Source organism: Bubalus kerabau, chromosome 5 (genome assembly GCF_029407905.1).
Source record: "Bubalus kerabau isolate K-KA32 ecotype Philippines breed swamp buffalo chromosome 5, PCC_UOA_SB_1v2, whole genome shotgun sequence".
NCBI lineage: Eukaryota > Metazoa > Chordata > Mammalia > Artiodactyla > Bovidae > Bubalus > Bubalus kerabau.
Window position 1 is genome coordinate 23,892,200 of NC_073628.1, and position 26,799 is coordinate 23,918,998.

Consider the following 26,799-nt stretch of genomic DNA (forward strand, 5'->3'; position numbering starts at 1 on the left):
TTTTATGGCTGAGTATTATTCCACTGTGTATATGTACAACAACTTCTTTATCCATTCATCTGTCAATGGACATCTAGGTTGCTTCCATTTTCTAGCTATTGTAAATTGTGCTGCAATGAACAATGGGATACATGTATCTGTTTCAAGTTTGGTTTCCTCAGAGTAGATGCCTAGGAGTGTGATTGCTGGGTCGTGTAGTGGTTTTATTCCTAGTTTTTTAAGGAATCTCCATATCATCTTCCATAGTGGCTGTATCAATTTACATTCCCTCCAACAGTTCAAGAGCATTGCCTTTTCTCCCTGCCCTCTCTGGCATTTATTGTTCGTAGACTTTTTGATGATGGCCATTTTGACTGGTGTGAGGTGATATCTCATTGCAGTTTTAATTTGCATTTCTCTAAATTGCCAACATCCGCTGGATCATCGAAAAAGCAGGAGAGTTTCAGAAAAACATCTATTTCTGCTTTATTGACTATGCCAAAGCCTTTGACTGTGTGGATCACAATAAACTGTGGAAAATTCTGAAAGAGATGGGAATACCAGACCACGTGACCTGTCTCTTGAGATACCTGTATGCAGGTCAGGAAGCAACAGTTAGAAGTGGACATGGAACAACAGACTGGTTCCAAATAGGAAAAGGAGTACATCAAGGCTGTATATTGTCACCCTGCTTATTTAACTTATATGCAGAGTACATCATGAGAAATGCTGGGCTGGAAGAAGCACAAGCTGGAATCAAGATTGCTGGGAGAAATATCAATAACCTCAGATATGCAGATGATGGCATCCTTATGGCAGAAAGTGAAGAAGAATGAAAGAGTCTCTTGATGAAAGTGAAAGAGGAGAGTGAAAAAGTTGGCTTAAAGCTCAACATTCAGAAAACTAAGATCATGGCATCTGGTCCCATCACTTCATGGCAAATAGATGGGGAAACAGTGGAAACAGTGTCAGACTTTATTTTTCTGGGCTCCAAAATCACTGCAGATGGTGACTGCAGCCATGAAATTAAAAGACGCTTACTCCTTGGAAGGAAAGCTATGACCAACCTAAATAACATATTAAAAAAGCAGAGACATTACTTTGCCAACAAAGGCCCATCTAGTCAAGGCTATGGTTTTTCCAGTGGTCATGTATGGATGTGAGAGTTGGACTGTGAAGAAAGCTGAGTACAGAAGAATTGATGCTTTTGAACTGTGGTGTTAGAGAAGACTCTTGAGAGTCCCTTGGACTGCAAGGAGATCCAACCAGTCCATTCTGAAGGAGATCAGTCCTGGGTGTTCATTGGAAGGCCTGATGTTGAAGCTGAAACTCCAATACTTTGGCCACCTGGTGCAAAGAGCTGACTCCTTTGAAAAGACCCTGGTTTTGGGAAAGATTGAAGGCAAGGGGAGAAGAGGAGGACAGATGATGAGATGGTTGGATGGCATCACCGACTCAATGGACATGAATTTGGGTAAACTCTGGGAGTTGGTGATGGACAGGGAGGCCTGGAGTGCTGCAGTTCTTGGGGTTGCAGAGAGTCGGACATGACTGAGCGACTGAACTGAACTGAGTGTGTATATGTCAATCCCAATCTCCCAATTTATACCTTCTTCCACCACCCACTGATAACCATTTTGTTTTCTATATCTGTAATTCGATTTCTGTTTTATAGATAAGTTCATTTGTACTCTTTTCTAGGATTCCACATATGAGTGATAACATGTTATTTGTCTTTCTCTGTCTCACCTACTTAACTTAGTATGATAATCTCTAGTCTATCCATGTTGCTGCAAATGGTACTATTTAATTCTTTTTGATGACTGAGTAATATTCCATTTTATATATGTACCACATCTTCTTTATCCATTCCTCTATTGATGGATATTTGGGTTGCTTCCATGTCCCGGCTGTTGTAAATAGTGCTACAATGAACACTGGAGTGCATGTATCTTTTCAAATTATGTTTTTCTCCAGATATATACTAAAAAATGGGATTGTTGGTTTTGCCATACATCAACATGAATCCGCCACAGGTATACAAAACCAATACAATATTTTAAAGTAATTAACGTCCAATTAAAATAAATAAATTTATATTAAAAAATGGGATTGTTGCACAATATGGTAACTCTATTTTTAGTTTTTTAAGTAATCTCCATACTGTTTTCCATAGTGGTTGCACCAATTTACATTCCCATCAACAGTGTAGAAGGGTACCCTTGTCTCCACACCATCTTCAGCATTTATTGTTTGTAGATTTTTTTTGATGATGGCCATTCTCCCTGGATAAGGAAATGGAAGCCCACTCCAATATTCTTGCTTGGAGACTCCCATGGACAGAGGAACCTGACAGGTTACAGTCCATAGGGGTCGCAAAGTCAGACATGACTGAAGTGACTTAGCACACACACATGCAAGAGCAGGTTAGACATTGAAGAAGAAAAGATTATTGAAAGAGCAACTATTAAACTAAACCACACAGAAAAACAGCAAACAACCTCAGTAACATGTAGAACAATTTCAAGTGGTCTAAACAACTGTGTCATTAGAGTCCAGGAAGGAAGAGAATAAACAAAAAATATTTGAAGATGCAATGGTTAAAATATACTATATTTGGTGGGTGGACATAGAGATAATCAAAGAAGAACAAAATGTGGATAATTGTTGAGCTGGCTGTTGGGTATATGGATGTTTAGACAACTCTTCTCTTTACTCTGTATATATTAATTTTTTTTCATATTAAAAGGTTATAATCAAATAGATAATTGATTTAAGGGTAAAAGCAAACATTTTAAAACTTCTGAAGAAAAATGAAAAATTTCATGATGTTGGTATAGGCTAAGGGATTTTAGATTAAGCACAGAAGTACCCACCATAAAAGACCAGAAATGACAACTGGGCTTAAGAATGAAAACTTCTATTCTTGGAAATAGACTATTGAAGAAGTGAAAAGACAAGACACAGAGAGGGGAAGATGTTCAATATCAAAGGACTTGTATTCAGGTCATATAAGAACTTTTATAATTCACTAGGTCTCTTCCCTGGAGAAGGCAATGGCACCCCACTCCAGTACTCTTGCCTGGAAAATCCCATGGACCGAGGAGCCTGGTGGGCTGCCAGTCCATGGGGTCACTAAGAGTTGGACACGACTGAGCGACTTCACTTTCACTTTTTACTTTCACGCACTGGAGAAGGAAATGGCAACCCACTCCAGTGTTCTGGCCTGGAGAATCCCAGGGACGGGGGAGCCTGGTGGGCTGCCATCTCTGGGGTCGCACAGAGTCGGACACGACTGAAGCGACTTAGCAGCAGCAGCAGCAGCAGGTCTCTTTCCAAGTCCCATCCCCTAGAGGCAGACCACACAGCTGGCTGTTCACCCCCAGAGCAAAGGATGGCCAGGGAATGGCTGTGTGTCAAGGTATGGATGGAGTGCTTGTGGAGTGGGACAGAAGAAGAGGTGTGAGGTGGATGGGGCAAGCTGTGACTGTGGACGGGGCCTTCTTTAAGTATTGAGTACTGGCAGCAGAAACCTCAAATTTGCATCTTTAACAAGTTTCCAGGTGATGCTCTATCCCAGAGCTCAGTTATTTATTAGCAATTTTGTGAGTATGAGGGCCATTTTACATGATGGCAGTGGTCATAAGTGGCAGCTGTGGGTCAGATCTAACATGAAGTCACTTAGGAGGGAGCCTCACCCTTTCTTTAGTCATTAACTAAACTGTAAGCAAGTTATTCCCTTATTCACTGCCTTTCTGCTTGAGAAAACTGGAGTTATGTCCATTTCTGATAATAAACCACTGATCGATACAAGAGAACACCAGAATTAGCTAGAAATAACAAGAAGGATCTATCAATCTTATGCATCATATCAGGCTGCTAAGTCTAAAATGTATCCTTGATATTGGAATAAAGCAAGAAGAGTGGGGAGAAACTTTGTCTCAAGGCCACTGGATTTACTGGCTGAGGTAGGCAGTAGATCTCTGAGTTAGTTAAGCAGGGAAGAGAGTTGTAGCAGCATGTAACCTGGTGACCAGTCACCCTGGTTTTTTGGAACAGAAGCGTTTCCCAGGGTGGAGGCTTCCAGAGTTAAAACTGGTAAAGTGTCTGGTGAACTGCTGAGCTGGTCACTCTAGTGTAAACTTTCCTTAGTTATAAAAAGAAGTTGCTGATAAATGTGAAGAAATTAGGGAAGATGAAAGGGGAGAATCTGAGGAAATGATTATAGGAGACATTTGAGATTGGAAGAGCACAATTAGGGCAGAGTTAATTGCTGTTCAGAGGGAACAACAGCATAAAGCAAAGGGCAAGATGACTGAGAGCCAAAAGTGTGGGTTACAGAGTCACTTAGACTTGGGTTTGAGTTCTCAAGTCTTTGTTTATCAGCTGTGTGACCTTGAGCAATTTACTACATCAAATTCCACAGTGAAATGGGGAAAACAGTGGTACTTAACTATTATGAAGTGTAATTGAAATAAGGCATACAAAGCATTTAGAAGAGCTGTGTGGCTCAGAGTAGATGCCCCCAAACATGGTAATGGGTGGCATTATTATTATCATGACTAAAAAGTCACATGAAAGGACCAGGTAGAAGTTCTTGGGTGAAAAAAAGTAGGGAGAAGTCAAAGAAAATGGACAAGGAAGTCTAGATGAGAAAGCTCTAAATATTACTTCTTGGTGACTCTAAATTTCATTGCTCTCTGCTCTGTGTACTCCCAAGGGCAAATATGGCTTCCCAGGTGAAGCCAGTGATAAAGAACCCACCTACCAATGCAGGAGACCTAAAAAGACATGGGTTCTATAGCAGGACTGGGAAGATTCCCTGGAGGAGGGCGTGGCAACCTATTTCAGTATTCTTGCCATGGACAAAGGAGCCCAGTAGGCTATGCTCCATAGGGTCACACCGAGTTGGACACCACTGAATCATCTTAACACACACCCATGCAAACGCAAATAAGTAGGAACTGGTTGAGCAATGTTTTCTACACAGAAGGTAATTAAACAGTGAATGACTCTCAAATTAATGATGAAAGTTTAATTTTTAATTGAAAGGTAGTTGATTTATAATATTCTATTACTTTCAGACATGCAACAAAGTTATTCAGTATTTTTATAGTTAATACACTTTTTTTTTCTCTTTCTTTCTTTGTGGTCACTTTTTTTGGTTTAATTTAAATTTATTTATTTTAACTGGAGGCTAATTTCTTTACAATATTGTATTGGCTCTGCCACACATCAACATGAATCCACCATGGGCATACACGTGTTCCCCATCCTGAACCCCCCTCCCACCTCCCTCCCCGTACCATCCTTCCAGGTCATCTCAGTGCACCAGCCCCAAGATCATGTATTGAACCTGGACTGGCGATTCGTTTCTTATATGATATTATACATGTTTCCATGACATTCCCCCAAATCATCCCCCCTCCTCTCCCACAGAGTCCTAAGACTGTTCTATACACCTGTGTCTCTTTTGCTGTCTCGCATACAGGGTTGTCGTTACCATCTTTCTAAATTTCATATATATGCGTTAATATACTGTATTTGGTGTTTTTCTTTCTGGCTTACTTCACTCTGTATAATAGGCTCCAGTTTCATCCACCTCATTAGAACTGATTCAAATGTATTCTTTTTAATGGCTGAGTAATACTCCATTGTGTATATGTACCACAGCTTTCTTATCCATTCATCTGCTGATGGACATCTAGGTTGCTTCCAAGTCACCATAAATAAGTTTATTTCCCTGTGCTGTACCATACATCCTTATTCCTTCTGTATTTTATATATAATAGTTGTGAGCTTAATCCCCTGGCTGTCATGTCCACCCCCCATCCCAGTAGCCACTGTTGGTTCTCTGATTCTGTGAAATTTTAAAACATATATTAAATTACAATTAAGAGAATAGAGTTTGCCAAAGGGTCAGAATAGAGAAAATGCTTCTCAATGAGAGAAAAGATGAACTTAACATCAGTCAGTAGTTCAGTCACTCAATCATGTCCGACTCTTGGTGACCCCATGGACTGCAGCATGCCAGGCTTCCCTGTCCATCACCAACTCCCAAAGCTTGCTCAAACTCATGTCCATCAAGTCAGTGATGCCATCCAATCATCTCATCCTCAGTCGTCCCCATCTTCTCCTGCCTGCAATCTCTCCCAGCATCAGAATCTGTTCCAAGGAGTAGGTTCTTCACATCAGGTGGCCAAAGTATTGGAGTTTCAGCTTCAGCATCAGTCCTTCCAATGAATATTCAGAACTGATTTCTTTGAGGATTGACTGGTTTGATCTCCTTGCAGTTCAAGGGAATATCAAGAGTCTTCTCCAACACCCCAGTTCAAAAGCATAAAATCTTTGGCGCTCAGCTTTCTTCATAGTCTAACTCTCACATCCATACATGACCACTGGAAAACCCATAGCTTTGACTAGATGGACCTTTTTTGGCAAAGTAATGTCTCTGCTTTTTAATATGCTGTCTAGGTTGGTCATAGCTTTTCTTCCAAGGAGCAAGCATCTTTTAACTTCATGGCTGCAGTCACCATCTGCAGTGATTTTGGAGCCCCCCACCCCTCAAATAAAATCTGTTACTGTTTCCATTGTTTCCTCATCGATTTGCCATGAAGTGATGGGACTCGTTGCCATGATCTCAGTTTTTCAAATGTAGAGTTTTAAGCCAGCTTTTTCACTCTCCTCTTTCACTTTCATCAAGAGGCTTTTTAGTTCCTCTTCACTTTCTGCCATAAGGGTGGTTTCATCTGCATATCTGAGGTTATTGATATATTTCCTGGCAATCTTGATTCCAGCTTGTGCTTCATCCAACTTAACACCAGCTGGCTTCAAACAGAAGTGGGAGGAAACAGAAGGTGGGAAGGAAGAGGGGGCAAGAGCAGTCACCCAGCCAGGCAGAGAAGGGACTGTTTCCAAACCCAAGTGGGTGAGCATTTGGAGTGCTCCCCTCTGGGATTCATAACAAGTTATTTTTAAAACTGAGAAAGAATCATAACATTTGTATCAAAAGGATTTTACCCTCAGAGTTTTCTGGATGGCCACCTTTACCTCCTTATTCCTCAAGCTGTAGATCAGGGGGTTCAGCATGGGGATCACTGTGGTGTAGAACACGGAGGCCACATTCTCCTGGGCCAGGGAATTGGCCGTGGAGGGTTTCAAGTACATGAAGGCGGTTGTTCCATAGAAAATCCCCACGGCTGCAAAGTGTGAGCTGCATGTGCTGAAGGCTTTGGACCTTCCCTCTGTGGTACTGATGCGGAGAATACTGGACAGGATGAAGGCATAGGAAATTAGGACTGTTGAACTGGTGACTATGAAGTTGAATACAGCAAAAATGAAGACTGTCATCTCAACATCGTAGGTGCTAGAGCAGGTTAGCTTCATGAGGGGGAGGATTTCACAGAAGTAATAACTGATGAAGTGTTCACAATAGGACTGTTTCAACATGAGGCCAGTCTCTATAGTTGAACCAATGAACCCTATGGCATAGACCCCAGCTACCAGAAGGGAGCAGACTTGATGAGACATGTTGATGTTGTAAAGCAAAGGTCTGCAGATGGCAACATAGCGGTCATAGGCCATCACTGTCAGCATGTAACACTCAGCAATGACAAACACCAGGAAGAAGTAGAGCTGGGCCATGCACCCTGCATAGGAGATGGTGTTCTTCTCTGACACAAAGTTCACCAGCATCTTAGGGGTAATGACAGAGGAGTAGCAGAGATCCACAAAGGACAGGTTGCTGAGGAAGTAGTACATGGGGGTGTGAAGGTGGGCATTCAGACAAATCAGTGTTATCACGCCCAGGTTCCCTATCATGGTGACCAAGTAGATCCCAAGGAAGAGGAAGAAAAGTGGGAGCTGAAGCTCTGGCCGATCTGTCAAACCCTGAAGAATGAACTCTGTCACTGTAGAGTGATTTTCTGTAGCCATTCTCCTCTGGTTGGGGGCCCTGCGGGGATGGGAGAGAAGAACTACCTGAAAGGGTGCTTCTTGCACTGCTTGGTGAAGCTAGTTTTGAGCATTTGGGACCAGCAGAGGGATCCTGATATCCTTTCTGAGGAATGTTCCCTCATCCTACTGTTTTTTTGGGAGGAAGACCAGACCTTGGGTATTTCAAAGGTCATAGAGATGAGAAGAAAAATGGAACAAGATCCAGAACTTTTACCGTATTCATGTCTCTGAAATATCCTAGAGCAGTGGGTCTTAAAGTCTAGTCCCTTACCAGCATTGCTTGCATCGCCTGAAGACATTGGAGCTGCAGATTCTCTGGCCTCACCCCAGACCTCCCAAGTCAGGAACTCTGGGATGGGGCCCAGTGATCAGTGTACCATACTGTCTCCAGGTGAGGCTGATGCAGGTTCAAGTCTGAGAAGCTCAATCCTGTAGATAACAAGCAGTAGAATTCATATTTTGTAGTTAGAGATGTAGTTTGCTTCTGAAATGAAACTTCCCTGTGGCCTATGGAAGTCCTAAATATTCACTGATTGTGAACAGATGAAAACTTGTCTCAATCAGATTTAGTGTCAGGGTGATATGGTGGTTACAACTGTATCACTGAGTTACAAGTTAGTTCTATATCTGAAATATGAAATTAGTGATATCAATTCCTAAGGTGGTTGTAAAAATAAAATTGGATAATACATAGTTAGAAAATATTTTTCAAAAAGCCAGTTCCATAAAAATGTGATGTGTCATTAGGTGTCTGGAATTCTTTGTGGTCTACAGAGGTTCTCATTTAATCCATCTGTGCTGAGACCTCAGTCCCGGCACTTAGCATCATCTAGAGAAGGGACCTCAGCCTCCAGGATCTAATGCCTCTTGATCTGAGGTGGACTTGATGTAATAATATTAAAGTGCACAATAAAGGTAGTGCCCTTGAATCATCCCCAAACCATCCTCCCGCTGCCCGGGTCCATGGAAAAATTGTCTTCCACAGAACCATTCCCTGATGTCAAAAAGATTGGGGACCACAGGTCTAGAGTAGGGCTCAATAGCTACTTTTACTATTGTTGTTGTTTTTATTTTCAGTTCATAATATAAAGCCATTATCTCCTCATTGACAAAGTACTCACATTATACACATGGCTATAAGAAGCATGAATCATCATTGCTATACATATCCCTTTTCTGAAATAAATATTTCTTAAGCTAAAACCCTAAATTTGCATTCTTTTCTTTGCTCACTTTTACAGCTACTAACTTTTATATGAAGTGAAGTGAAGTGAAGTGAAGTTGCTCAGTCATGTCCGACTCTTTGCGACCCCATAGACTGTAGCCTACCAGGCTCCTCTGTCCACGGGATTTTCCAGGCAATAGTACTGGAGTGGATTGCCATTTCCTTCTCCAGGGGATCTTCCCAACCCAGGGCTCGAACCCAGGTCGAACCTGCATTGTAGACAGATGCTTTACCGTCTGAGCCACCAGGGAAGTCCTTTTATTACATAACTTTTATGTAATGCTAGTCAAAAGTCAATCTCATTAACTCCTCCCACCAATTTTGTGTATAAGGAAAAATATGTCTAGAGTTGAATTTTCATTCCTATGTTCATATGGAGGAAACTGAAATGCCAGACAGAAGTGATTTTCCTGGGGCTTCCTAATTATCAAGGACTTGGAACTGAAACTGCTTTCTTCTGATTATGAGCTCTTTCCTTGGCCCAAGCATGTAGCCTTATAAACCTGCACACCTAGAGCTCTAAACAATGATGTGGTAGAACATGCTTTATCCTTGGTGTTTTAGATTGTGCATAGCTAATAAAAAAGAATATTGCATTATTTTCCTATTTTCTAGGAAACTTAGCCTTTAAAAGCTAAATTTACAAGCACAAAACTGGTTATGAGACTTTGAACTTCTGACTACCAGTCTATTTTGTTTTCAGTAAACTATGTTGCTTTTCTGTAGGTTGCAACACTTTGTTATTATTTAGTAAACTTAATCTATTGAATTTCTGGACATAAATGACAATTTTTATTAACAATTTCAGATTTTTAAATAAATTATCAAGGCACTATATATGCATTGTAAGAAATCAGAAACACTAAGAAGCAAAAATACAATGCTATTTTCCTGCTTCTTGGAGACTAACAACAGTCTAGACTGTCTTTTTACATCTTATCAGTGTATATATACTTACATGTGTATCAGCATATAGAATTTAAAAAATTTTGTAATCTATTTTTTAACTGTAGCACTTCAAAATGTGTGGTGTCATTTGATTCCTATAAGAATAATAACATTATTAATAAATTATTTCTATAAGAATAGTAACTCTGGCACTAACCATATTTCTTATCTAAGTGTAAGAGTCTTTGAATCTTTTGGATGTGGTGTGAAGACAAGAAAATCTGCATTGCCTTTATAAACTTTACATGTTAAATTATTGGTGGTTAAATTGTTTGCTTCATAATAATTACTATCAGAAATAGCTAAGATTTTTTGAATATTATTTCCATTTATTACAAAGGAGAAAAAGTAGATAGCAACAATAGATTGAAAATATCTTACATATCCCCTTCTACTCAATTTCTACCTCTTGAAATGTGGAAAAATCCACCTAGAGTATACCATTACCATAAATCAAAGGGCTTTACGGAACAGTACAAAGTGAACATCATTTACTTAGTGCAGTGCTGATTGGAAAACCCTAGACAGCACTGAGAATTATTTTCTCCCACAATCATCTAATAACATAAAACAGGAAAACATGACCCCATACTTGATATCAGTCACTACAATTACTACCTCCAGTTCTAGCAGACCATCAGAGGCTCAGGATTACTGCCCATAAGAAAATAACACAAAAAGAAAAAACACTTAGAGATGGAGTAAACATATAGTTGAAAATCTCCTGCATTATAAACAAGAGTTCATGGAAGATATATGTTCTTTGTACAATTGCTTTAAATCGTAATTAAGTACTTGTACTGAGGAAAAATGGAGCAGTCTCCCAGAAATTACAGAGGATGCCTAGATTTCAAAGGTCAGGAAATAAATATCAGGGAGTGAGAGGACCCTATAGATTTATATCTAATTCTAAGTTTACTCAAAGGGACCAGCACTGTCATGAAAATAGATCTCATAGATTGGGGGACTTGGAGGTCAGCTTATTTATATGAGTATGGTCACAGCTTCTCCTGGGATGCAGTCACTTCAGAGACTGCAGACCTGAGTTAAGGAGCAATTAGAGTCTTGGTTTACCCCTTTGCTGTGAATCATGTTTTTTGTCTCCCAGGTGTGTTAATTTTCCTTTTATTGGTAGAGTCACTTTGCTGTTTGGGAAACTATAGTCTAATGCCCTCCTTTAAAACCTTTTACAACCAATAACCGTATCATCATCGTCACTGTCGTCATTACCACCAACTACCACAATCACCACCAACACCACCTTGGTCATTACCATTAACATCGTCATCAGTCACTTCCATTATGGTTGTTACTCATCATTAGCTATCCACTATTAGGCATTATCAGCTAGACTTAAAATGTTTATTCTAAAGGATTCAAAAATAAATAAGGGATTCAAAACATACTTGAATTTTTCAATAAAACAAACCGTATACTTTCCATAAGGAATATGAATTTATAAGGAATGCTAAATTTGTCACCCTGTTGCTGCAACTGTAGACCAACAGTGGTAGAATGGCAGGAAATCCAGGGGCATAAGAAGGTAGACATAAGAAGTCTTCACTCATATATTCTCATTCTTAAGGGAAATACATTTATAAGACTATGCAGTTGCCAAGAATATATTCAGCAGTATATCATTGATGAAAATGTTATGAAGATTAGCTAATGAAGATTTTTAAGCTAAATTTTATCTTCTGAGATAATTGTAGATTCATATGTAGGTATAAGAAATAATATAGAGAAATCCTGTGTACCTTATGCCGTTTCCCCCAATGGGAATATTTTGCAAAATTATAATACAGTATCACATATAGGATTCTGCATGTTATGACAGACAATCTACTGATCTTATTCAGCTTTCTCTATTTTATTTATACTCATTTCTGTGTGTATACATTTACTTTGATGCAAATTTATCACATGCACAGATTTGAGTATCCATCACTACAGTTCATATAAATACACAGCACCCTCATTTTCTTTTTTTTTCAAATGTTTTTATTATTTATTTATTTTTTAATTTAATTTAATTTAATTTTTTGACTTTACAATATTGTATTGGTTTTGCCATATATCAAAATGAATCCGCCACAGGTATACATGTGTTCCCCATCCTGAACCCTGCTTCCCCCTCCTCCCCATACCATCCCTCTGGGTCCTCATTTTCTAATTTTAAAACAGAACCTTGATTTCTTATTATCCTCCAAAGATGATTAGTTATTTTTCTTTAGTATCTTTATATTATCACTAATTTAATTGTACTTTTTTGGTGTTTTACTCCATTACAACTACTATCCTTTTGTTGCTCAAAATTTTCTGTCTTTGGCCTGTGGAATTCTCTTCATTTTGTCTCTTGGGTCTTTTGGATATGGAGCTATTAGTCTCTAATATTAAATATTGTCTGATATGACAAGGTGGTCTGACCTCCTCTCATATATTCCATTCTTCAGACCAGAAACCAACACCAAGATATTTGTATTCTTTTAGTGGTGAAATGGTGTTTCAAGGCTACAAACTAGGTTTTACAGGGGCTCTTTGTTTCTGGGTTAGTAATTATTTCTAGGTCTTTCAAAAAGGAACTCAAAAATTTGTACTAAGTGGTTTTCAATAATTTTATAAGGATATGTTTTGATATTCACTCTTCAGCATTTTTATTAGGTGTGATGTTTCTTTTTAATATGTCACTTCAGATATCTAAATTAATATCTATTTAATACTGGGAAAAGTTCCTTGAATTATATTTTTTACTTTTGCTTTAGTTTTGTCTTTGTGGCTCTTGCTCACCATAGACTAAATCTTCTTGACCTGGTATCTACATCTGTTGCTTCCCATAAATTTCTTCATTTTTAAATTTTCTTCATTTCCTTCTTTCAGGTTCTGTTTTTCTTGAAGTATTATCTGTTGTATTTATTTGCTCTTCTATTACTTTTAATTTCTTAAATTATTTCTTCTTTCATTTATAGGAATTTCTTGAATTATTGTATCATTACTGAATTTGTCCTAATTCTGAATTTTGTTGCTCTTTCATTCCCTGAATCAGTTTCAAAATGTGTCTTAGCTCATTTTGATAGAGTGTATTGTATTCATTCATTTGAAGGGACTTGCTTTGGATTGTTCTCTCCATTAGTCACACACCATATGCAATTAAAAACTGGACAACATATATAAAATAATTGTTTTTAGACACTGGACACCAGGTAATGCTGACTTATGACCTAAGACAGAAGAGGAACAGATGAGGTGAACCCTATGTATACCCTGACTCTTGGTCTGGTGATCCTTTTGAGATCATGGCCCAAAGAAGGTATATGGCAACAGAGCACAGCATTTCTGGTAAACTAAGAGAGACCGATGTTGGGAGGCTGAAGTAGCTGGAATGGCAAGTAAAGCATGAAAAGCCACAGAGAAAGAAATCTAGAAATCTCCATAGAGATATCCTTGTGTCTTGTCTGAGCTTTGTCTAGGGTGTGCATTTTTAAGATAAAACTCCACAAAGCTGGACAAGGAAGAAATAGTAAGAAAATTTAAGCTAAATAATTGATTATCAGAGCTACACAGGTCTGTGGGATGGTTGTCTACCAATCACCCAGTAAGGAATGCTCCATGAAAACCTACCTGTAGCATTCCCCAGAAAGCCAAGAAGTTTGTGTCTTAGAATCAGTTCTGAATTAGCTCTTGAATAAATGCTGCACTAACAAAACCCATTAGATACAGTCTTAGAAACAGCAAGACAATCTGCACAAAGTTTAACTGACTGCCAAAAATTAACTTTGAGACACTGTGAAAAACAAAAAAACAATTAAGACATTCAACAAGTCTCCAGCATCCTGTCAAAAATTAGATATTCTGATAAGCAGAAAAATGTATAAGAAAAGCAAGAGATCTTTTTGATCACAATGAAGTAAGATTAGTTGTCAACTACAGGAAAAAAACTATTAAAATACAAACATATGGAAGCTAAACAACATGCTTCTGAATAACCAACAAATCACAGAAGAAATCAAAAAAGAAATCAAAATATGCATAGAAACAAATGAAAATGAAAACACAACAACCCAAAACTTATGGGATTCAGTAAAAGCAGTGCATAGCAATACAAGCTTACCTCAAGAAACAAGAGAAAAATCAAATAAATGACCTAACTTTACACCTAAAGCAACTAGAAAAAGAAGAAATGAAGGACCCCAGGGTTAGTAGAGGGAAAGAAATCATAAAACTTAGGATAGAAATAAATGAAAAAGAAAGGAGATGATAGCAAAAATCAACAAAACTAAAAGCTGGTTCTTCAAGAAGATAAATAAAATAGACAAACTATTAGCCAGAGTCATCAAGAAAAAAAGAGAGAAGAATCAAATCAACAGAATTAGAAATGAAAATGGAGAAATCACAACAGACAACAGAGAAATAACTTTTTATTTCATAAGAGACTATTATAAGCAACTATATGCCAATAAAATGAACAACTTGGAAAAATGGATGAATTCTTAGAAAAGTATAACCTTCCAAAACTGAACCACGAAGAAACAGAAAATCTTAATAGACCCATCACAAGCACAGAACTTGAAACTGTAATCAAAAATCTTCCAACAAACAAAAGCCCAGAGCCAAATAGCTTCACAGGTGAATTCTACCAAAAATTTAGAGAAGAGCTAACGCCTATCCTACTCAAAATCTTCCAGAAAATTGCAGAGGAAGGTAAACTGCCAAACTCATTCTATGAGACCACCATCACCCTAATACCAAAACCAGAAAAGATGCCACAAAGAAAGAAAGCTACAGGCCAATATCACTGATGAACATAGATGCAAAAATCCTCAACAAAATTCTAGCAGACAGAACCCAACAACATATTAAAAAGATCATACATCATGACTTTATCCCAGGGATGCAAGGATTCTTCAATATTTGCAAATCAATCAATGTGATACATCACATTAACAAATTGAAAGATAAAAACCGTATGATTATCTCAATAGATGCAGAGAAAGCCTTCGACAAAATTAAACATCCATGTATGATAAAAACCCTCCAGAGAGCAGCCATAGAAGGAACATACCTCAACATAGTAAAAGTCATACATGATAAACCCACAGCAAACATTATCCTCAATGGTGAAAAATTGAAAGCATTTCCCCTAAAGTCAGGAACAAGACAAGGGTGCTCACTCTCACCACTACTATTCAACATAGTTTTGGAAGCTTTAGCCACAGCAATCAGAGAAGAAAAAGAAATAAAAAGAATCCAGATTGGAAAAGAAGAAGTGAAACTCTCACTGTTTGCAGATGACATGGTCCTATACATAGAAAACCCTAAAGACTCCACCAGAAAGTTACTAGAGCTAATAAATGAATATAGTAAATTTGCAGGATATAAAGTTAACACACAGAAATCCTTTGAACTCCTATACACTAACAATGAGAAAACAGAAAGAGAAATTAAGGAAAAAATTTGATTCACCATTGCGACAAAATAATAAAATACTTAGGAATAAATCTACCTAAAGAAACAAAAGACCTATATATAGAAAACTATAAAACACTGATGAAGGAAATCAAAGATGACACAAATAGATGGAGAAATATACCATGTTCATAGATAGGAAGAATCAATATAGTGAAAATGAGTATACTACCCAAAGCAGTTTATAGATTCAATGCAATCCCTATCAAGCTACCAATGGTATTTTTCAGAGAACTAGAACAAATAATTTCACAAATTTTTTTTTAAAATTTTATTTTATTTTTAAACTTTACAAAATTGTATTAGTTTTGCCAAATATCAAAATGAATCTGCCACAGGTATACATGTGTTCCCCATCCTGAACCCTCCTCCCTCCTCCCTCCCCATTCCATCCCTCTGGGTCGTCCCAGTGCACCAGCCCCAAGCATCCAGTATCGTGCATCGAACCTGGACTGGCAACTCGTTTCATACATGATATTTTACATGTTTCAATGCCATTCTCCCAAATCTTCCCACCCTCTCCCTCTCCCACAGAGTCCATAAGACTGTTCTATACATCAGTGTCTCTTTTGCTGTCTCGTATACAGGGTTATTGTTACCATCTTTCTAAATTCCATATATATGCGTTAGTATACTGTATTGGTGTTTTTCTTTCTGGCTTACTTCACTCTGTATAATAGGCTCCAGTTTCATCCACCTCATTAGAACTGATTCAAATGTATTCTTTTTAATGGCTGAGTAATACTCCATTGTGTATATATACCATAGCTTTCTTATCCATTCATCTGCTGATGGACATCTAGGTTGCTTCCATGTCCTGGCTATTATAAACAGTGCTGCGATGAACACTGGGGTACACGTGTCTCTTTCCCTTCTGGTTTCCTCAGTGTGTATGCCCAGCAGTGGGATTGCTGGATCATAAGGCAGTTCTATTTCCAGTTTTTTAAGGAATCTCCACACTGTTCTCCATAGTGGCTGTACTAGTTTGCATTCCCACCAACAGTGTAAGAGGGTTCCCTTTTCTCCACACCCTCTCCAGCATTTATTACTTGTAGACTTATGGATCGCAGCCATTCTGACTGGTGTGAATTTCACAACTTTTATGGAAATACAAAAAACCTTGAATAGCCAAAGCAATCTTGAAAAAGAATAATAGAACTGAAGGAATCAACCTGCCTGACTTCAGGCTCTACTACAAAGCTACAGTCATCAAGACAGTATGGTACTGGCACAAAGACAGAAATACAGATCAATGGAACAAAATAGAAAGCCCAGAGGTAAATCCACACACCTATGGACACCTTATCTTTGACAAAGGAGGCAAGAATATACAATGGAAAAAAGACAATCTCTTTAATAAGCGGTGCTGGGAAAACTGGTCAACCACTTGTAAAAGAACAAAACTAGAACACTAACACCATACACAAAAATAAGCTCAAAATGGATTAAAGATCTAAATGTAAGACCAGAAACTATAAAACTCCTAGAAGAAAACAGGCAAAACACTCTCTGACATAAATCACAGCAGGATCCTCTATGACCCACCTCCAAGATTAATGTAAATAAAAGAAAAAAATAAACAAATAGGACCTGATTAAACTTAAAAGCTTTTGCAAAACGAAGGAAACTATAATCAAGGTGAAAAGACAGCCTTCAGAATGGGAGAAAATAATAGCAAATGAAGCAACTTACAGAATTAATCTCAAAAATATACAAGCAACTCATGCAGTTCAATACCAGAAAAATAAATGACCCAATCAAAAAATGGGCCAAAGAAATAAACAGACATTTCTCCAAAGAAGACATATAGATGGCTAACAAACGCATGAAAAGATGCTCAACATCACTCATTATCAGAGAAATGCAAATCAAAACCACAATGAGGTACCATCTCACACTGGTCAGAATGGCTGCTATCAAAAAGTCTACAAGCAATAAATGCTGGAGAGGGTGTGTAGAAAAGGGAACCCTCTTACACTGTTCATGGGAATGCAAACTAGTACAGCCACTATGTTCAGCCACTATGGAGAACAGTGTGGAGATTTCTTAAAAAAATGGAAATAGAACTGCCATATGATCCAGAAATCCCACTGCTGGGCCTACACACCAAAAGAGACACATGTACCCCAATGTTCATTGCAAAACTGTTTACAATAGCTGGGACATGGAAGCAGCCTAAATGCCCATCGGCAGATGAATGGGTAAGAAAGTTGTGGTTCGGTTTAGTTTAGTTCAGTCACTCAGTCGTGTCCAGCTCTTTGCAATCCCATGGACTGCAGCATGCCAGGCCTTCCTGTCCATCACCAATTCCGAGAGTTTACCCAAACTCATGTCCATTGAGTTGGTGATGCCATCCAACCATCTCATCCTCTGTCGTCCCCTTCTTCTCCTGCTCTCAATCTTTCCCAGCATCAGGGTCTTTTCAAATGAATCAGCTCTTTACATCAGGTAGCCAAAGTATTGTAGTTTCAGCTCCAACATCAGTACTTCCAATGAATACTCAGGACTGATCACTTTTAGGATGGACTGGTTGGATCTCCTTGCAGTCCAAAGGACTCTCAAGAGTCTTCTCCAACACCACAGTTCAAAAGTCGTGGTACATATACACATATACACAATGAAATATTACTCAGCTATTAAAAAGAACACATTTGAATCAGTTCTAGTGAGGTGGATGAAACTGGAGCCTATTACACAGAGTGAAGTAATTCAGAAAGGAAAACACCAATACAGTATTTAATGCATATATATGGAATTAAGTCTCCAATTAAAATAAGTAAATTTAAATTAAAAAAAAGAAATATGGTAACAATGACTCTATATGCGGGACAGCAAAAGAGACACAGATGTAAAGAACAGACTTTTGGACTCTGTGGGAGAAGGCAAGGGTGGGATGATTTGAGAGAGTAGCATTGAAACATGTATATTACCATATGTGAAATAGATGACCAGTCCAAGTTAGATGCATGAAACAGGGCACTCAAAGCCGGTGCACTGGGACAACCCTGAGGGAGGTGGGAGAGGGGTTCAGGATGGGGGACACATGTACACCCATGGCTGATTCATGTCACTGTATGGCAAAAACCACTACAATATTGTAAAGTAATTAGCCTCCAATTAAAATAAATAAATTAGTTAAAAAAAGAAAAGCAGGAGAATATATGTGCAAATAGAAATATCTGTCTGGTGATACTAGATAAGAATTTATAAACAGCTTTATTTATTTAACCAAGGATTTTAATGAAGATGTGAACATAATATAAATAAACATGGAAGGTATAAAAAAGAATTAAAGTGTACTTTCAGAGATGAAAAATATGAAGTAAAATTTTTTGGATGGACTTAATAGCAGATTAGACATTGAAGAAGGGAAGTTCAATGACAGAACAAATTCCGTAACATGTAGAACAATCTCAAGTGGTCTCAACACCTGTGTAATTAGAATCCCAGAGGGAAGGGAGGAAACAAAAATACTTGAAGATACAATGGCTAAAACATACTATATTTGTTGGGTGGAGATAGAGATAATCAAAGAAGCATTAAGTATTGATAATTGTTGAGCTGGGTGTTGGGAATATGACTATTTAGTAAACTATTCTGTTTACTTTGTATATGTTAAATTTCTTTCATGTTAAAAAGTTGTAACTAAACAAAGCCGGTGCACTGGCTTTGTTATTAGATATTAGATTTAAGACTTTAAACCTTCTGGGAAAAAAGGAAAATTATCAAGATGTTGGTACAGGCTATGGGATTTTAGAATAAGCACAAAATTACCCACCATAAAAGACAAAAGCTGACAACTGGACTTAAGAATAAAACCTTCTATTCTTTGAAATAGACTGCTGAAGAAGTGAAAAGACAAGACAGGCAGGGGAAGATATGTCAAAGTACTTGTATTCAGATCATATGAGAGCTCTGATAAATTCACTAATCAAGAAGACAAATAACTAATTAAAATTGAACAAAAAATTTGGATAAACACTATAAAGAAGAATTTAAAATAATCAGGGTACATATGAAAATTTGTTGATTATCATTAGGTATTAGTTAAATGAAATTGAAAACACATTAACAGAGCACTATGTATTCACTAGAGATGTTAATCTGACAATATCAAGTTTGTTGAGAACGCAGAGCAAGTAAACCTCTCATACACTGCTGTTGGAAAATGAAATCAGACCGTTTCTTTAAAAATTGTTGGGCAGTTTCTAATAAACTGGTCTCATGCTCATGCTCAGTTGCTTCAGTCATGTCCGACTCTTTGTGACCCCATGGACTGTAGCCCGCCAGGCTTCTCTGTTCATGGGATTCTCCAGGCAAGAATACTGGAGTGGGTTGTCATGCCCTCCTTCAGGGGATCTTCCTGATCCCGGCATCGAACCAGTATCTCCCAGCTTCTCCTGCACTGAAGGCAGATTCTTTATCGGTGAGCCACCTGGGAAGTTTATGATAGACATAAACTGTTCTATCACCAAACAATTCCACTCTTGGATATTTATCCAAGTAATTTATTGCCTGATATATTCAGGCAATAAATTACTACTAATCAAAAAGAAATGTATAACTAATACACACAACAAAATGAAGGAATTTGAGGGACTGTGTTGAGCAAAACATACCAGACACAAAAGGGTACATATTGTATCTTCTAATCAGTCATAACTAATCAATTGTTATATTGATAGATAGTATATTGATAGAAAGTAAGTCAGTGGCTGCTGGAGTTCAAGGATAGAGGGGGAGATTCCACACTTTGGACATGTGACTTAGCCCGATTTTTTTTATTTGTAAATGGTATATAGATGATCTACAAGATTGTGATTATTAATTGACTTTGAGTATTAATATGCTTTCCTAATTTTTATAAAGAACCATTTTTATTGAGGTATGATTTACATTCACAAAGCTGTACATGATGTGTACAACTTGATTCTAGAGAGAAGTATACACCTGTGAAACTCTCACCATAATCAGTGTCGAAAACATGCTCATCATCTCTAAAACATTTCCTTTTTCTTCCTCCTTCCCTCCTTCCCTCATTCTTTATTGTTATTCTTCTTGTGATAGGATCACTTAAAACAAGATCCACCCTATTAGTAAAATTTTTTTTTAAATTTAATTTTATTTTTAAACTTTACAATATTGTATTAGTTTTGCCAAACATCGAAATGAATCTGCCACAGGTATACCCGTGCTCCCCATCCTGAACCCTTCTCCCTCCCCATACCCTCCCTCTGGGTCGTCCCAGTGCACCAGCCCCAAGCATCCAGTTTCGTGCATCAAACCTGGACTGGCGACTCGTTTCATACATGATAGTATACACGTTTCAATGCCATTCTCCCAAATCTCCCCACCCTCTCCCTCTCCCACAGAGTCCATAAGACTGATCTAAGTATATGATACAGCATTGCCAAGTGTTAGTCGCTCAGTCATATCTAACTCTTTGAGACCCCAGGGCTTCTCTGTCTATGGGATTTCCAAGGCAAGAATACTGGAGTGGGTTGCCATTCCCTCCTCCAGGGGATCTTCCCAACCCAAGGATCAAACCGAGGTCTCCAGCATTGCAGTTTTCTTCCCTGAGCCACCAGGGAAGCCCTACAACATTGTCAATTATAGGCAAAAAAAAAAAAAAAAAAAAAAAAAAAAATGCTCTTTGAGGTTTAGACTGTGTGCACTTATCAGAGGACACATCTCAGAGAGCACTCTCTGCGTATATAGTCCTTCTGTCTCTAATGGTATTAAAAATGAATGAAAAGACAAAATACACCCTCACAGCCTTCTTTTCTTTTAAAGAAAACACTATGCCACTCTTGTGTGTGAAAGTCACTGTCTTGTCCAACTCTTTGTGACCCCCTGGACTATACAGTCCGTGAAATTTTCCAGGCCAGAATATTAGAGTGGGTAGCTGTTCCCTTCTCCAGGGGATCTTCCCAACCCAGGGATTGAACCCATGTCTCCCACATCATAGGCAGACTCTTTACCAGGGAGCCATTAGGGAAGCATAATACCATGCCCTCCTCCAGGGCATCTTCCCAACCCAGGGATCAAACCCAGTTCTCCCGCATTGCAAGTGGATTCTTCACCATCTGAGCCACCAGGGAAGCCCAAGCATACTGGAGTGGGTAGCCTATCCCTTCTGCAGGGGATCTTCCCAACCCAGTAATTGAACTGGGGTTCCTGCACTGCAGGTAGCTTCTTTACCAGCTGAGCTACCAGGGAAGCCCCATGCCACTCATAATAAGGGAAAAAATACTGTACTCCAAGAAAGCTGAAATAAAATATGTCTTCAATTTAATACGACTTTCCCACAAAGAATGGTTTTCTGCATATAAATTGAAATTCACTCTAAAAATGAATATGCTTTGTAAACTGTAATATAAGGGACACAAACATAGTAACTGGGACTTGCCATCTGGGGAGAGAAGCAGCAGCCGTGGACAAACATACAGGCAAAGTCACCTCTCTGCACAGAAGTCGTAGTAACCTCCTCATACTGAGTGAGAGGTACCTGTCCTTAGCCCTTCTCTGGCTGTCTCCCTCCCCAGGGTGTGGATGGACCCAAGGGGTGTCCACCAGAGTCTGTGCATCTCCTTCTGGACTTTGTTCCCAGTGTTGGGATATAGAATTCCATGCCTGCATACCCTGTACTTGCTGATGGGACTCTTCCCAAAAGCCATCGTCCAAAGGGAGCCCACATAGCTGGCTGTTCACCCCCAGAGCAAAGGATGGCCAGGGAATGGGTATGTGTCAAGGTATGGATGGATACCTTGAGTGTGGAGTGGGATAAAAGAAGAGCTGTGAAGCGGATGGGGGCAAGCTGTGACTATGGACAGAGCTTCTTTTAGCATTGTTTTCTGGTAGCAGAAACCCCAAATTTGCATCTTTGACAAGTTTACAGGTAATGCTCTATCCAAGCTCAGCTGTTTATTAATAATTTTGTGAGTACGAGGGCCGTTTTACATGTGGCAGTGGTCATAATGGCAGCTGTGGGTGTTATATATTGTGAAGTCACTTTGCAGGCAGCCTCACCCTTTCTTTAGTCATTCAATAAACTGTAAGCAAGTCAGTCCCTGTATTCACTGCCTTTCTGCTTCAGAACACTAGAATTATACCTGTTTCTGATAGTAAACCACTGATTGATACGAGACAATGCCAAAACTAGCTAGAAATGACAAGAAGTCTCTATCAGTTTTGTGCATTATATCAGGCAGCTGAGTCTAAAACATGTATCCTTGCTATTGGATAAAGCAAGAAGAGTGGAGAGAAACTTGGCTCCATTGCCACTGTATTAACTGAATGAGGTCCACAGTAGATCAATCAGTTAATTAAGCAGGACAAGAGAGTTGCAACAATGTGTAATCTGGGGACCAATCATACTTTTTTTTTCTGGAACTGAGGGGTTTCCAAACGTGGGAGCTTCCATCACTAAAACTGGTAAAGTGTCTGGTGAACTGGTGAGCTGGTCACTCTGGCATAAACTTTCGTTAGATACAAAAAGAAGTTGCCTATACATGTGAAGAAATTAGGGAAGATGAAAGTTGAGAACCCGAGGAACTGATTTCAAGAGGCCTTTGAAATTGGAAGAGTACAATTAGGTCAGGATTTAAAGACTGTTAAGGGGGAACACCAGCCTAAAGCAAAGGGCATGATGACTGAGAGCCGAGAGTGTGGGCTCTCGAGTCACTTAGACTTGGATTTGAATCCCCATGTCTTTGTTTACCAGCTATGTGACCTTGAGCAATTTACTACACCAAATTCTACAGTGAAATGGGGAAAACAGTGGTACCTAACTGTTGTGAAGTGTAATTTAATAAGGCATACAAAGTGTTTAGAAGAACTGTGTGGTTCAGAGTAGGTGCCCCAAACATGGTAGTGGCTGGCATTATTATGGTGACTAAAAAGTCACATAAAGGGACCAGGTGGAAGTTCTTGGGCAGAAATAAGTAGACAAGAGTGGAAGAGAGGAGACAAGGAAGTCTAGATGAGAAAGCTCCAAGTATTACTTCCTGGTGAAAACTCTCAAATTCATCTCTCTCTGCTTTGTGTATTCCCAAATGCATAGAAGGAGGAACTGGGTTGAGCAATATTTTCTACACAGAAAAACTAAATTATGATCATTTCTAAACTAAAAGATTAGAAAAAAACTAAATGACTCTAAAACTCAATGATGAAAGTTTAATTTTAATTGAAATGTAGTTGATTTACTATATTACTTTCAGACATACAGCACAGTCATTCAGTATTTTTATAGTTACTGCACTTAAAGTTACTATGAAGATATGGGTTTATTTCCCTGTGCTGTACCATACATCCATATTCCTAATTTATTTTATGCATTGTAGTTGTGAGATTACTCCCCTGGTCTTCATGTCTGTCCCCACCACCCCAACCCGTAGCCACTGTTTGCTCTCTGTCTGTGAGTCTGTGAAACTGTAAAGCATATGTTAAACGACAGTAGAGAGTTCAGTTCAGTTCAGCTGCTCAGTCGTGTCCGACTCTTTGCAACCCCATGGACTGCGGCATGCCAGACCTCACTGTCCATCACCAGCTCCCGGAGTTTACCCAAACTCATGTCCATTGAGCGGTGATGCCATCCATCCATCTCATCCTCTGTCATTCCCTTCTCCTCCTGCCCCCAATCCCTCCCAGCATCAGGGTCTTTTCCAATGGGTCAATTCTTCGCATGAGGTGGCCAAAGTATTGGAGTTTCAGCTTTAGCATCAGTCTTTCCAATGAACACATAGGATTGATCTCCTTTAGGGTGGACTGGTTGGGGATACGATTTAGGTCATACCTGAATGGTCTAGTGGTTTTCCCTACTTTCTTCAACTTAAGTCTGAATTTGGCAATAAGGAGTTCATGATCTGAGCCACAGTCAGCTCCTGGTCTTGTTTTTGCTGACTGTATAGAGCTTCTCTATCTTTGGCTGCAAAGAATATAATCAATCTGATTTTGGTGTTGACCATCTGGTGATGTCCATGTGTAGAGTTGTCTCTTGTGTTGTTGGAAGAAGGTGTTTGCTTTGACCAGTACATTCTCTTGGCAGAACTCTATTAGCCTTTGCCCTGCTTCATTCTGTACTCCAAGGCCAAGTTGCCTCTTACTCCAGGTATCTCTTGACTTCCTACTTTTGCATTCCAGTCCCCTATAATGAAAAGGACATCTTTTTTGGGTGTTAATTCTAGAAAGTCTTGTAGGTCTTCATAGAACCATTCAACTTCAGCTTCTTCAGCATTACTAGTTGGGGCATAGACTTGGATTACCGAGATATTGAATGATTTGCCTTGGAAACATACAGAGATCATTCTGTTGTTTTTGAGACTGTGTCCAAGTACTGCATTTTGGACTCTTTGTTGACTATGATGTCTACTCCATTTCTTCTCAGGGATTCTTGCTCACAGTAGTAGATATAATGGTCATCTGAGTTAAATTCATACCCATTCCAGTCCATTTTAGTTCACTGATTCCTAGAATGTCAACGTTCACTCTTGCCATCTCCTGTTTGATCACTTCCAATTTGCCTTGATTCATGGACCTAACGTTCCAGGTTCCTATGCAATATTGCTCTTTATAGCCTCAGACCTTGCTTCCATCACCAGTCCCATTCACAACTGGGTGTTATTTTTGCTTTGGCTCTGTCTCTTCATTCTTTCTGGAGTTATTTCTCCACTGATCTCCAGAAGCATATTGGGCACCTACCAGCCTGGGGAGTTCATCTTTCAGTGTCAGAATAGAGAAAATGTTTCCCAGTGAGAGAAAACTTGAACTCAACATCAGCTGTCTTCAAACAGAAATGAGAGGAAAGAGAGGGTGGGAAGAAAGAGGAACGAGGCAGGAGCAGTCACTCAGTCACCCAGAGAAGGGGCAGTTTCCCATCCCATCTGGGTGAACATTCAGAGGGCTTCCCTCTGGGATCCCTAACAACTTATTTCTAAAACTGAGAAAGAATAATAATATTTGCCTTAAAACTGTTTTCCTCTCAGAGTTTTCTGCATGGCAGCCTTTACCTCCTTATTCCTCAAGCTGTAGATCAGGGGGTTCAGCATGGGGATCACTGTGGTATAGAACACGGAGGCCACATTCTCCTGGGCCAGGGAACTGGCTGTGGAGGGGTTCAAGTACATGAAGGCTGTTGTTCCATAAAACATCCCCACAGCTGCAAAGTGGGAGCTGCACGTATTGAAGGCTTTGGCCCTTCCCCCTGTGGTGCTGATGTGAAGGATACTGGACAGGATGAAGGCACAGGAAATTAGGACTGTTAAGCTAATGGCTATGATGTTGAATCCAGCCAAAACGAAGACTGTCATCTCAACATGGTAGGTGCTAGAGCATGCTAGCTTCATCATGGGGAGGATTTCACAGAAGTAATAACTTATGAGGCGTTCACAGTAGGACTGTTTCAGCATGAGGCCAGTCTCTATAGGTGAGCCAATGAACCCCATGGCATAAACCCCAACCATCAGCAGGGAGCAGACTCAATGAGACATGATGATGTTGTAAAACAAAGGTCTGCAGATGGCAACACAGTGGTCATAGGCCATCACTGTCAGCATGTAACACTCAGCAATGACAAAAACCAGGAACAAGTAGAGCTGGGCCATGCACCCTGCATAGGAGATGATGTTCTTTTCTGACACAAAGTTCACCAGCATCTTAGGGGTAATGACAGAGGAGTAGCAGAGATCCACAAAGGACAGGCTGCTGAGGAAATAGTACATGGGAGTGTGGAGCTGAGCATTTAGACAAATCAGTGTTATCACGCCCAGGTTCCCTATTATGGTGACCAAGTAGATCCCAAGGAAGAGGAATAAGAGTGGGAGCTGGAGCTCTGGTTGCTCTGTCAAACCCTGAAGAATGAACTCTGTCACTGTAGAGTGATTTTCTGCAGCCATTCATTCTGGTTGGGGGTCCTGTGGGGATGAGAGAGAAGAACTACCTGAAAGGCTGCTTCTTGCACTGCTTGGTGAAGTTAGTTTTGAGCATTAAGGGCCAGCTAAGTGAATCTGGGATCCTGTGGAATGAATTATCCCTTATGCTGCTGTTTATTTTGGGAGGAAGACGAGACCCTGAGTATTTCAAACGTCATAGAGATGAGAAGGAGAATGAGGCAAGATCCAGAACTTTTATCACATTCATGTCTCTGAAATATCCTGGAGCAGTGGGTCTTAAAGTCTAGTCCCTGCTCCAGCATTGCTTGCTTACCTGAAGACATTGGAGATGCAGATTCT

At 39.3% G+C, this 26,799-nt stretch overlaps 1 protein-coding gene and 1 pseudogene across 1 annotated transcript; both read right to left on the bottom strand.

The window, feature by feature from the left end:
- Positions 1–6,984: 6,984 nt before the first annotated feature.
- LOC129653702 (olfactory receptor 8A1-like) lies at positions 6,985–7,938 on the bottom strand. The gene has a single exon (XM_055583415.1). The coding sequence runs from the start codon at positions 7,912–7,914 to the stop codon at positions 6,985–6,987; it is 930 nt and encodes a 309-aa protein (XP_055439390.1). The 5' UTR covers positions 7,915–7,938.
- Positions 7,939–25,533: 17,595 nt separating this feature from the next.
- On the bottom strand, positions 25,534–26,463 carry LOC129653703 (olfactory receptor 8A1-like; annotated as a pseudogene).
- Positions 26,464–26,799: the final 336 nt, after the last annotated feature.

Bases quoted from the DNA above. Each gene is read 5' to 3' on its own strand.
- LOC129653702 (XM_055583415.1), bottom strand. From the start codon at position 7,914: ATGGCTACAGAAAATCACTCTACAGTGACAGAGTTCATTCTTCAGGGT.